The sequence below is a fragment of the Raphanus sativus genome, chromosome 4, assembly GCF_000801105.2.
Source record: "Raphanus sativus cultivar WK10039 chromosome 4, ASM80110v3, whole genome shotgun sequence".
Lineage (NCBI taxonomy): Eukaryota > Viridiplantae > Streptophyta > Magnoliopsida > Brassicales > Brassicaceae > Raphanus > Raphanus sativus.
Genome location: NC_079514.1, coordinates 45613082 through 45625641, shown reverse-complemented (window position 1 = coordinate 45625641; position 12560 = coordinate 45613082). Strand labels below are relative to the sequence as shown.

The window sequence follows — 12560 nt, the reverse complement described above, 5'->3', positions numbered from 1 at the left end:
ATAGTCTTAATTACCTTCCTGGAAATTCTTGTTGAATTATATAAATTCTTCTAGTTTACCTAATTTCAATACATCACATTCATAGTATTACTAGGTGTTTTTCCTGCACCATGTGCAGTAAAAAAAATTTAAAATATTTTAACAGATAAATATAAATTATATTTAATTTTTTTATTAATATTATGAATTTTATTTTTCTTATCAACATTTTAATATAAATTTGATTTAACTGAACATTAAAATTAAGATAAAAACAATTTTGTTTATTTTGATTATATTTAAGAATGTGCATGTATATATTTAAAATTATAATCTTAGGTAGATTTTTCTATCTATTTATTTTAATTAAATATATTAAATAAATATGTAAAATTGCGTAATTGTCAAAAATTAAAATTAAACAATATTTATAAAATCTGTAGATATATATAATAAACTAATGATTTTATGATTTAATTTGATTTTATGATTTAATTTTTATAATTTTCTAAAAATATGTATATATTTTTGAAATATTTTTAATTAAATTATATTTCGAAATTTGAAATGCCATAATTGAATATATTTATTTTAATGATGATTTATGAGTTATTACCATATTTTAAAAAAGTCCAAAAATAAAAATCGACAATAAATGTAATATATGAGTTATTACCAAATTTTTAAAAGTTTACCAAAAATATAAATTAACATTAAATATAATTGTCTATGTCATATTAATATATATGACATGTCATCAATTTTAGTAGCCATGTCATATTATTTTTGTGAGAATGATTGTAGAGAAGACATGTGGCAAAATCACTTTTCAAATATAGTTTAGGGGATGTAAAATTTCATAATTGTCAAAAATTAAAATTAAAAAATACTTATAAAATCTGTAGATATATATAAGAAACTAATGCTTTTATGATTTAATTTGATTTTATTATGATTAAATTTTTATAATTTTCTAAAAATATGTATATATTTTTGAAATATTTTTAATTTAAATGATATTTCGAAATTTGAAATGCCATAATTGAATATATTTATTTTATGATGATTTAAGAGTTATTACCATATTTTTAAAAAGTCCAAAAATAAAAATCAGAAATAAATGTAATATATGAGTTATTACCATATTTTAAAAAATTACCAAATTTGAAATGCCATAATTGAATATATTTATTTTAATGATGATTTATGAGTTATTACCATATTTTTAAAAAGTCCAAAAATAAAAATCGACAATAAATGTAATATATGAGTTATTACCAAATTTTTAAAAGTTTACCAAAAATATAAATTAACATTAAATATAATTGTCTATGTCATATTAATCTATATGACATGTCATCAATTTTAGTAGCCATGTCATATTATTTTTGTGAGAATGATTGTAGAGAAGACATGTGGCAAAATCATTTCTCAAATATAGTTTAAGGGATGTAAAATTTCATAATTGTCAAAAATTAAAATTAAAAAATACTTATAAAATCTGTAGATATATATAAGAAACTAATGCTTTTATGATTTAATTTGATTTTATTATGATTAAATTTTTATAATTTTCTAAAAATATGTATATATTTTTGAAATATTTTTAATTTAAATGATATTTCGAAATTTGAAATGCCATAATTGAATATATTTATTTTATTATGATTTAAGAGTTATTACCATATTTTTAAAAAGTCCAAAAATAAAAATCAGAAATAAATGTAATATATGAGTTATTACCATATTTTAAAAAATTTACCAAAAATATAAATTAATATTAAATATAATTCTCCATGTCATATTAATCTATAAGACATGTCATCAATTTTAGTAGTCATGTCATATTATTTTTGTGAAAATGATTGTAGAGAAGACACGTGGCAAAATCACTTCTCAGATATAGTCTAGGGGATTACAATTCAAAACGACCGGTTCAAACAATTAAACCCACGAAGATAAGATTGTACAAATTTCATAAAGTTTGACTGAATCAACATATAATATCTTGTACTTTACCTGGTTTGGTTAAAGAAAACCAACATAACGGTTTAGTAGTTGAGATACGCGTTTGAAAGACGGAGGCTTTACCTTTTTGACAAATGCACTTCTAATTTCATAACCGCGTTTCAACGGAGAGTTTTCATCTCTACTCGTTCAATTATAAATTCACATAAAACCAACCCAACTTTGATCAAAGATTTTTATTCCAAACTCCTTTGAATTTTACAAAACTAAAATATCTTTCCCGAAGAGAGTTTCACGCCCATCAACCATGAACGATCTTCTCTCCCGCTCTTTCAACCGCTCCGTCTCAGACGACTCATCACCGCCACACTCACACAACATCGAGATGCCAAAGGCTAAGTACGCCTCCGGCGGAAGCTGCCGCGGTGGAAACAACCTCGACAAGTTCTTCGTCGACGTGGAGGAAGTGAGCAGCGATCTGAAAGAGCTTGACCGCCTCTGTCACAGCCTCCAGCTGAGCCACGACAAGAGCAAGACGCTTCATAACGCTAAAGCGGTCAAGGAGCTCAAGGACAAGATGGACTCCGACGTCTCGGCGGCGCTAAAGACGGCCAGACGCGTGAAAGAAAACCTCCAGGCGCTGGATCGTGCCAACGAAGTGAACCGGAGTTTACCGGAAAGCGGACCGGGTTCATCGTCTGACCGGCAAAGAACGTCGGTGGTTAATGGGCTAAGGAAGAAGCTGAAGGATGCTATGAACAATTTTATGCGAGTGAGAGAGACGATCTCGGCGGAGTACAGAGACACTATTAACCGTTTGTACTTCACCGTCACCGGCGAAAATGCCGACGAAGATACCGTCGATCGCCTAATATCCACAGGTGATAGTTTCCTCCGATTATTTGTTAATTTAAATTTCAAACAGCCAGAGAATAGCGCAAGGTTGTTAATTATTTCTCCGTTTAAATTTTTTTGTTTTATGATTATTTTCTGTTAAATTAGTAAAAAACAATAAACGTTACATAATTTTATTAGTCAATTTAAAAAGAGAAAGGGAATATTTAATCATTTTATTAGTTTCAACGAATTTTAGTAGTCAAATAAGAGCAGAATTTAATATTTTATCATTTTATTAGTTTTTGTCGACATTTTATTAGTTTAAACATTTGATATTCTATAAACATGTTTCTTTTTGACAAATAAAAACATGATATTAATGAGATATAAATTGGAACTACAAATATTGCAGGAGAAAGCGAAACGTTTTTGCAGAAAGCAATACAAGAGCAAGGTAGAGGTAGGATCTTGGACACCATAAACGAGATACAAGAGAGACACGACGCAGTGAAAGACATTGAGAAGAGTTTGAACGAGCTGCATCAGGTGTTTCTTGATATGGCCGTGTTGGTTGAGCACCAAGGTGAACAGCTTGAAGACATTGAAAGCCACGTCAAACGAGCAAACTCGCTAGTTCGGTCTGGTGCGGACAAGCTTGTTAAGGCTCGGTTCTATCAGAAGAACACGCGCAAGTGGACTTGTTATGCCATTTTGCTATTGATCATTATTGTGGTCTTAGTTGTTTTGTTTACTGTTAAGCCTTGGGACAATAATAATGGTGGTGGTGGTGGTGGTGGAGGATCGACCCGTCAATCCACTTCGGTGCAAGCTCAGCCACCGCCACCTCCGGCTCTGACCCGTCGGCTACTTCGTTAACTATTTTTCTCTTTTTAGTTTTCTTTCAGTATATGCACTGGCCTCTGCTTTCGAGTTTGATTACTATTTTATTATGTTTTTGATTGGATCATTCTGTATATACATATTTCACAGCACATATTATTTGTCTGCTATATAAGTAACGCAATAATATAAATTTTCCGCTAATTGCATTTTCATATGCGTGTTTGCAAAAAGGAAAAAAAGAAGAAGATATTTGTGTCTGCAAAAGAAAATCATATCTTGGTGCAATGGTTGCTAGAATCCGTAAATAAGTCAAATTTTAGTTGCCACGTTAAGTGTTAAATACTTAAATCAAATAAGTTTTTGAACAAAGAAAATATCAAGAAAGGGTCAATATAAGTATAATAACGCTATGAACATCTCTGGAAGACAGACCGTCTAATAGCGCGTGTAAGTGCAAGTAGAGCGGTTAAACAGGATTCGAGTTAAAAAATAAAAAAGAAATTTAAAAAATTTGAAAATAAATATATAAAATAATATAAGATTTAAAAACTTTTAGACATAATATTAAATTTAGAGTTGATAATTTCAAAAAGACGTCAAATATATATTAAATAAAGCTATAATTTAAAAAAACTAATCAACTACATCGTTAAATATACCATTAATATTTTTTAAACATGGTCCATAAATAATTTGAAACGGTCGTGGTGGAAGACACTCTATAATTTCAATAAAATCTTTTGCTCGAAGAAAGAACTTCAAAAAAATTTGAAGTTTTGAGAAATGAAACTTTGTATTTGAAATTTCACTAATCAAAACTTCAAATTTGAAGTTTCATATTTGTGTTTACATTTTGGTCTCTACAATTATACATCACATTTATAATTCTCAAATATTTTATCTTTTATCGTATTAATTCATAAAATATTATATCTCACAAAAATTTCAATTTTTATAAATTTAAATTTTACACATAAAGTTAAATAAAACTGTAAAAGAAGATTTAAAATACTTTAAAACTAGATTTAGAAAACAACAATAAAAAATAAACTTAACAACAAAAAAGCTTTTATAAAATTACATGGAGTCATATAACTATTACACAAATTTAAATATTACAACAACACTAATATTAGGTAAATTTGATCTGAGACCTCCAAAATCTCAGGAATATTATCTAAACAAATTTTGTGTAACTGAAAATGATTGTTGTTGTCTGTCTTTTTGTACTGTACTTTCTTATTTAGATCCAATGTACTCACGAATATTAATATCATCGATAGAAATTAAGTGTTTTAGCAATATTTATTTTTTTCTTTTACTGTATTGTTTTGATCTAATGTATTTACAACTTACAAATTTTAAGGTCACCTCATTTCAAAATAAATTATTTTGTAGATTACAAATTAAAAATAAAAAGAGTCGTTTTACTTCGAAATACACTAGTTGATCATATATGCATTATGAAAATAATTTTATGGAATAAAATGGTATTTTCTTGTATTTTAACATTAATTATTTTATTTCTATGTAAAATATCTAGTAATTTTCTTGAATTTTAACATTAATAATTTTATTTCTATGTAAAATATCTATTTTAATATAACATTATAGTAATTAATAATGTTGCGATATTTTTATATATGTTCTTAGTTATTTTACAATTTTTATGAATTTAAATTAATTATGATAACATAAGGACCATATTATAAAATAAAAATAATTTTGAAGTTAAGGTCAAAATTATACTTTTGAATAAGAACATCTTTGAACTTTAAATATAGAGTTTTAAAAGTTTCATAATAGATTATTAGTATTTTTTGGAGATATTCTAAAAGATACTAAAATAAACATATACTAATGGGCCGTTTGAAAAGCCCGTTATTAATACAAAACCCATGTGGAAAAGAAGAAACAAAGGTTTGTTGTGTTGTGCCATTCTCTCTGTTTCTTCTCTCAACAATGGCGTCGTTGAGGATGATAGGCAAGTCAAATTCCATATCTGTTTCGTCAATTACTATTCTTCTTCTAATATACAACGATCCCGTTTGTGATTAATGCCTTTTATCTGTTGTGTATTGTGGCTTTTCTTCTGCGTAAGATCAGACATAGCAGTTAACTTCACAGGTCAGTTGCGCAGACACTTCGTGACTTTCTTTTACAATCAAGTTATCTTCTGATCACATTGAGAATTGGTCGAATTTTAAAAACAGATGGGATGTTCAAGGGAGTTTACCATGGAAAGAACTGTCATCTCCCGGACATTGCAACCGTCTTGAACCGAGCTTGGTCTGCCGGAGTCGATAGAATCATAGTTGAGAGTCACTCTTATCGATTCTTTTTAAAATCAATTTTGAATTACTAAAATTCCAATTTTATTGAACAGGTAACTGGTGGGTCACTGGAAGAATCAAGAGAAGCTCTTGCAATTGCAGAAACTGATGGTTTGTTTTATTTGACTTTACTGATGTTCCGTCTTTTAGATGTTTTTTCTTTTCTTTCTTACTGTGATGGATTTACACTTGCAGCAAGGCTGTTCTGTACCGTTGGGGTTCATCCAACTAGATGCAATGTTAGTGTCTCTTTCTTTTTGAGTTTCTCAGTTTAATAGCTTGGCTTTTAATCTTGTTCTTTAATCATTAGGAATTTGAAGAGAGTGGTGACCCGGAGAAGCACTACCAGGATCTGTTTTCATTAGCCAATGAAGGAATGCAGAAAGGGAAGGTGCTGTTTCATCTGATTTGGAATTTGTTTTAGGTTTCATGTCGGTTTCGTGTTTGGTCTCACTTTCTGATTAGTATTAGGTGGTAGCAATTGGTGAATGTGGATTGGATTATGATAGGCTTCAGTTCTGCCCTGCTGATATCCAGAAGAAGTAAGTAATGTCATAAGAATATTGAATCTTTCATATGTTTGCTTCTTTCTTTTATAATAATATCTTCTTTGTTGTCTTCTGTGAGAAAGGTATTTTGAGAAGCAGTTCGAACTAGCATATGCAACAAAGTTGCCTATGTTTTTACATATGCGAGCAGCTGCTGCAGATTTCTGTGAAATCGTTGAAAGAAACAAGAACAGGTGAAACAAAACTTGTACTCTAATGTTTTCTCATGTCCTGTCTTAATTCTGACTTTATAATCCACTCTCAGGTTCCCTGGAGGGGTTGCTCATTCGTTTACTGGAAGTGCATTGGACCGTGATAAGCTTCTTTCTTTCGATAATATGTACATTGGTAAAGACTTCCACTAGATTGTGTATTTACTTATAAAGACTGGTCTCCTTGGCGTATTTGTATTTTGCCCATGTGATTCTGTTTGTTAGGTGTGAATGGCTGCTCGTTGAAAACAGCTGAGAATCTTGATGTAATGAAAGAGATACCGGTAGAGAGGATGATGATCGAAACCGACTCTCCGTACTGTGAGATCAAGAACACACACGCCGGGATGAAGTTTGTAAAGTCGACCTGGCCTTCTAAGAAAAAGGAAAAGTATGATCAAGAGTGCATTGTCAAAGGCCGTAACGAGCCTTGCTTGGTTCGGTGAGTGTAGTTTCATCTTGTCATAAATTCTAGAAAAAACTCTGCTTAGCAATCATTTTTATTGTCCAGGCAAGTTCTTGAGGTTGTGGCTGGCCATAAAGGAATTGGCGATATTAATCAACTTAGCTCAACCTTGTACCACAACACTTGCAGGCATGTTCTCTCAACATTAACAGATTGAGTCATTGTTGTAGTGAAGCTTTCTTTTTCCTGACGGATTTGCTGATATTTCTGCAGAGTTTTCTTCCCCCAGGACTTGGATTCTGCTGCAGATGCTCTGCTTTCCGGTCACCACAATACCAACTAGCAGAAGTCACTACAAAAATATTTTACCTTTCTAATGAGACAGAAAGATTATACATTAAAGCATTTAATGGAAGAAAACATTTTTGAATAAAGATGACAGTCAATCTCATTTTCTTTTATCTCATATATTATCTTCTTCTTTAGCCTCACTAGTCAGTAGAATACAAACAAGATATTGTGCTTTTGCTGCTTCATGTACTGATGGTTGAAAGCACCTCACTGCTCTCAAGACTGTTGCCCTCTTCAGTCTCTACTTGTGTTACAAAAGGACGAGACACGGTGGCTCTCTCTGAAGCCAAATTGAGCCTCAGTTCTCTGCCTTCAACTTCCTAAGAACCAATACCAAAAACTAGTGAGTCTCAAACCCCAAATCACCAAACCAAACCAAACAGGAAAGAGCAAAGCCTTTACCACGCCATTCATGGCCCTCAGGGCAGACTGAAGGTCTTGTGCAGATTCAAAAGAGACGAAACCAAACCCCCGAGACCTCCCGCTGTCTCTTTCATACACAACTTTAGCACCAAGCACACCAGGTTGGTCAGCAAATGCATCTTTCAGACCTTGTGAGGTCAGATCCCAACCAAGGTTCCCAGCATAGAGCTTGTGAGGACTGTCAACATAGCTCCGGTTACCATCACGGATCTTGGCTGCTCTCATTACTTCTCTCTCTCCGCCTCTTGGCACCTCCGGGAAGTTCACTTTCACAGTTCTACCGCCAATTTGCTAAAGAACCAATCATAATCATATTTGGATCAAAACAGATAACACAAGATGAGGATGAGAGCTTACAGAGGTGTTGAACATCTGAATAGCTTCTTTAGCTTCTTCGATGCTTCCCATCGTTACGAATCCAAACCCTCTGCTTCTGTCAGTGACTTTGTCATACACAATCTGCAACAAATATCAAATTTTTAAAACAATCAGACAGAACTTCAAGTCTTCAAGACATGAAGAAGATGGTAAGAGCACGAACCTGAACATCTACGACAGTTCCAGCTTGTCGGAAAAGTTGGGAGAGCTCAGAAGAAGTGATTGTGTATGGTAAGTTTCCAACGTACAGCCTCCCTTCCTCACCACTGGCTTGCGTCGTCTGTTTCACATCTTCTTCTTCTTCTTCTTCTTCGTCTTCTGATGCGACGGGGAGTTCGTCTTCGGTATCGGCGGCGCAGGAGAAACGGTGGCGACGGATATTGGGATGGAGTGAGATGGGATTGAGGAAACTGGCGACGAGTTTGAAGGATTTTGGTGGAAAGGGATTGAAGAGTCTGAGGGAGGAGAATAAGGGGTTAACGGTAGCGGCGGAGGAAGCGGGAGATACAGCGACGGCGGAGGGACAATAGGCTAAAGACGACATTTTCTTTAGGGGGGGAGTGAGGGAAGAGAAGGAAGGAAGGAGTGTGGATAAGTTAAAAAAAAAATTCAATTTTTCGGTTCAAATCGATTATGACTTCGGTTTAATTTGGTGGTTTGAAAACTCAGTTATTGATTGGTTTGACAATCGGTTTAAAACACTGGAGCATGATCAGCCAAATACTGTACCATCAGAGACATGACCAGCTTAGTAATTTTATGGGGGATTTTGGACCAAAGAAAAATTTAATCCCTTAAACAATATTTTTTAAAAAAATTTAATGATTGTTTTTATTAAAAAATATTTTAGATGAAACTTTATAAAATAATTTAAAATATTTTTATATTTTTGTATAAAAAATACATATATTAAAAATCAAACTTTTAACTATAAAAAAATAGGGAGATAAAAGATTTGGTCCTAGATGATCGTAATGCTTGTCCCCCACTTCAGCCGGCCCTGATCAGAGAGACCACCAAGGTATGCACTCTTGGCTTTCCTAATATGTGTGTGTGTTCCGTATGTTGTTATTACTGTGAGTACCATTGTTGAAACTTAGTGTACTAGAGTTCCTGTTAGTGTCTCAGATTTGGCATTTACCAAGACTGACGATGTTCATGATTCCATTTCTATCTTGTTTTCCCATTGTTGTTTCTGCAGTAATAGAATCAATGCTTAAAATATTTCTTTCTTTTCTTAACCATCAACTGATGTTTTGCTGATAACCAAGCAGGATGATTCCTTCTAAAGAAGATGAAACACTAATCCCTTTCATGATGATCCTTTCTGACGAGGATGTCTGTCCTTTGGTCATTTCTTTTATATATGTACATATGAAATGCATAGCTAATGAAAAGAATTGATTTGGTCACTCAATCTGAAAAAAATTCCATGTGCCTAAATTTGCAAGAGACTATAATCACTCTAAAGATGTATGAATTTAAAAGTTGTCTCAAATTTATGCAGAACAATGCGTTAGTTTCTTTGTTCTGAAAATGGGTATACACGGCAAATCAATTATAAATGAAACAATTTTTAATCGATTTTTGAGAAACACTATCTATATCAGATTAGGCACATGCACCTAACTACCGGCTATCAATTTCTTAAACATCGGTTAGTTCTCTCAAATGCATATCAAAGTTTCCATATGCCTGAATTTAAATGACGATTGTTACATGTCACATATGCTCTTGTCACTGGTTTCACACCCATTATATGCCTTGGCCTAGTAAAGCAGCTTCCCAAGAGAGATTTCTAGTGTCCCAAACCCAAGGGAAATTGAGTTGTATAACATTCAAACAAATTATAATTCAGTGACTAACCAAAAATTCTACATCACGTATATAATTTGTCTCTTATATATAATATTGTTATGTTGCCTCCACATTCAACCGGTGAAATCTACTATCAAAAACAACAAAATAAATAATTAATGTAACAAGTAAAATATGTGGTCACGTTGTATTCATCTTCATCTCTCAAGATAATTAGATAGTTTTAAGCTAGGTTGCATGGAAGCTTTGCCGGACGTCCGCTTCCCGCTTCGGAACCGGAATCAGAATGGAAAGTTTGTGGAAGCTCTCGGAATCTCGCTTCCAATGCGTTTCCAAAAATACTTCTTTAAAAACACGTTGGAAGCTTACGATTCCATTTTGAAATCACGCTCCCGTTTTAAAAAAAAAATACAATATCATAAATAAATATAGATATAAGAAACATTGTTTTTATATAACAGTGAAGTAGAGAATATATATACACAAACATTAAAACTAATACTATATATTGTCTTTATGCATTGAGGGTTTATTAGAGATATATTGTCTATATTCAAATATAGTATGTTAATTATTTACGAAATATTAAAAATAATTAGTTTAATAATATCTTATAAACTTAGTTTATGTATAGTTTCACGGTTTAATATAAAATCATTTAAAATTATTATAAATGAACAAATTTTCTATTTTATTTTGAATCATATAATTGTTAGTCACATTTGTAAGCTATATATTTTGATATATATATATTTTTTGTAATCTATATATTTTCATATAATTGTTAGTCACATTTTTTATTTTGATATATATATATATATATACGCTTCCGACACGTTTCCGCTTCCTATTTTTTTTTAAATTCTTGATTCTACGCTTCCACACGATTCCGCTTCCGCGTACCCGCTTCCGTTTCTATGTAACATAGATTTTAAGGAAGATGAAAATGAACGTAGTATTTCATTATTTACACATCTTCTTGAACTGAATTTCTTCTCACGAGAAGGACAATGATAAAAAAGTACATGGTGAGCAGACACAACAACTCTTTTATTTTACTCATTCTCTTAAATCATTGATTCTCACATTATGCTTTTGTTTTCATACTCTGTTTTCGTTTCTTTTTTTTTTAGTGATCTAATGGTGAAGAGTAACGAAAGGCGGACCGGTAAAAGCGTCGCTGCGTCGGAAAAATGAGAGAAGATGAAGATGATCTCTATATGGTAGTGAAAATAGCGAGTGAAGAATAACAACAATGAACAAAGTGAAGATGTATCGGCATGTTTCAAAAAAAGAAGAATTAAAAAAGGATATTGCCGTCCATATTATATTCGGGGAAAGAAATAGTATAATATATATAACCAAATGAATGTGCCTTCAAGTGTCTAATATTTAAAAACAATTTATAGATTGTATTTGGGTTTATAGATTCCTGACTAGGGTTTAGATTTACGAAGTAGAGGTTTGGGTATAGTAACCATATTATATACATTATATTTGGTTTATACTTCCTTGATTAGGGTTTAGCTTTACTAATCAGTGGTGTGTTTTGTATTGTCATATTTTTGCAAATAAGATTGTGGGTTTAGAATTTAATAATTAATGTTTAGAATTTATATTTGGGTTTAGGGTTTATCATCTGTGAGGTTTTATATTTGAATTTTGAGTTCAGTAATTAACGTTTAGGGTTTATTATCTTGAGGGAAGCGTGAGGTTTAAGGTTTAAGGTTAAGTATTTAGGAATGGAGGTTTGGAGTAAAGTTTAATATTTACGAGTTGTGAGTGGATTTGGAATTCTATACTACTTTAGTGATATGGTGTAGAAAATTCGGGTTGTATTAGTGTTTAATATTTAAAGATTGTTGGTGTGGATTTAGTCATCTTATACTATCTCGACAATATGAAATAGAACACTCATTGTATATGTACGTGGTCAATTAACGTGTAACGTGTGTCTCTTTCTTCTTTCATTTCTGACCATATATTATGTGTGATATGTATGTTTACCGGATAACTGCAAATGAGAAAAGTATAACCAGCTCACCTTAGGTACAAATATTAGATTTCATTATGTTTGGGTTTATAGTTTACTAATTACGGTTTAGCTTTTATAATTAGGGGTTTTGATATATTATTTAGCTGATGTGAGAGTGTCTAATATGTAGGGGTTAGATGTCATGTTCGTGTTCTAGACTACTTCGTAAAAATAGAATAACACACCCATAAATTGTATGTGGTTATTATGTATATGATGTGGTTTACTTATGTTCTCCCGAATACAAATAGTTTGCTGTAAATATTAGTCATTCACTTTATCCAAGTCATCTGTACATCTCTCCTTCACCTGCTAATCAATAATATACACTAATCTTCTTTGCAGATTTAGTCATTTCGCAAATTATCCCATTTTAAAAACAGAAAAGTCCTAGAAAGGTGATTTACTAGGCAAACGGCATATAGAAAC

General features: G+C 31.8%; 3 protein-coding genes across 3 annotated transcripts; 2 read left to right on the top strand and 1 right to left on the bottom strand.

Moving 5' to 3' along the window:
- The first annotated feature begins 2176 nt into the window (after positions 1-2176).
- LOC108848635 (syntaxin-122) lies at positions 2177-3828 on the top strand. Its single transcript, XM_018622051.2, has 2 exons — positions 2177-2828; positions 3197-3828. Exons 1-2 carry the CDS (start codon positions 2255-2257, stop codon positions 3658-3660), a joined length of 1038 nt encoding a protein of 345 aa, XP_018477553.1. The 5' UTR covers positions 2177-2254; the 3' UTR covers positions 3661-3828.
- A 1695-nt stretch (positions 3829-5523) lies between these two features.
- On the top strand, positions 5524-7592 carry LOC108854868 (uncharacterized). Its single transcript, XM_018628534.2, has 12 exons — positions 5524-5611; positions 5734-5754; positions 5841-5941; positions 6014-6071; positions 6156-6199; positions 6271-6351; positions 6432-6502; positions 6592-6702; positions 6774-6856; positions 6946-7162; positions 7232-7315; positions 7400-7592. The coding sequence occupies exons 1-12, from the start codon at positions 5590-5592 to the stop codon at positions 7467-7469; spliced, it is 963 nt and encodes a 320-aa protein (XP_018484036.2). The 5' UTR covers positions 5524-5589; the 3' UTR covers positions 7470-7592.
- On the bottom strand, positions 7476-8860 carry LOC108854869 (RNA-binding protein CP33, chloroplastic). Its single transcript, XM_018628535.2, has 4 exons — positions 8442-8860; positions 8258-8359; positions 7880-8191; positions 7476-7797 (listed from the first exon to the last, which is right to left on the bottom strand). Exons 1-4 carry the CDS (start codon positions 8820-8822, stop codon positions 7660-7662), a joined length of 933 nt encoding a protein of 310 aa, XP_018484037.1. The 5' UTR covers positions 8823-8860; the 3' UTR covers positions 7476-7659.
- Between the last annotated feature and the right edge of the window lie 3700 nt (positions 8861-12560).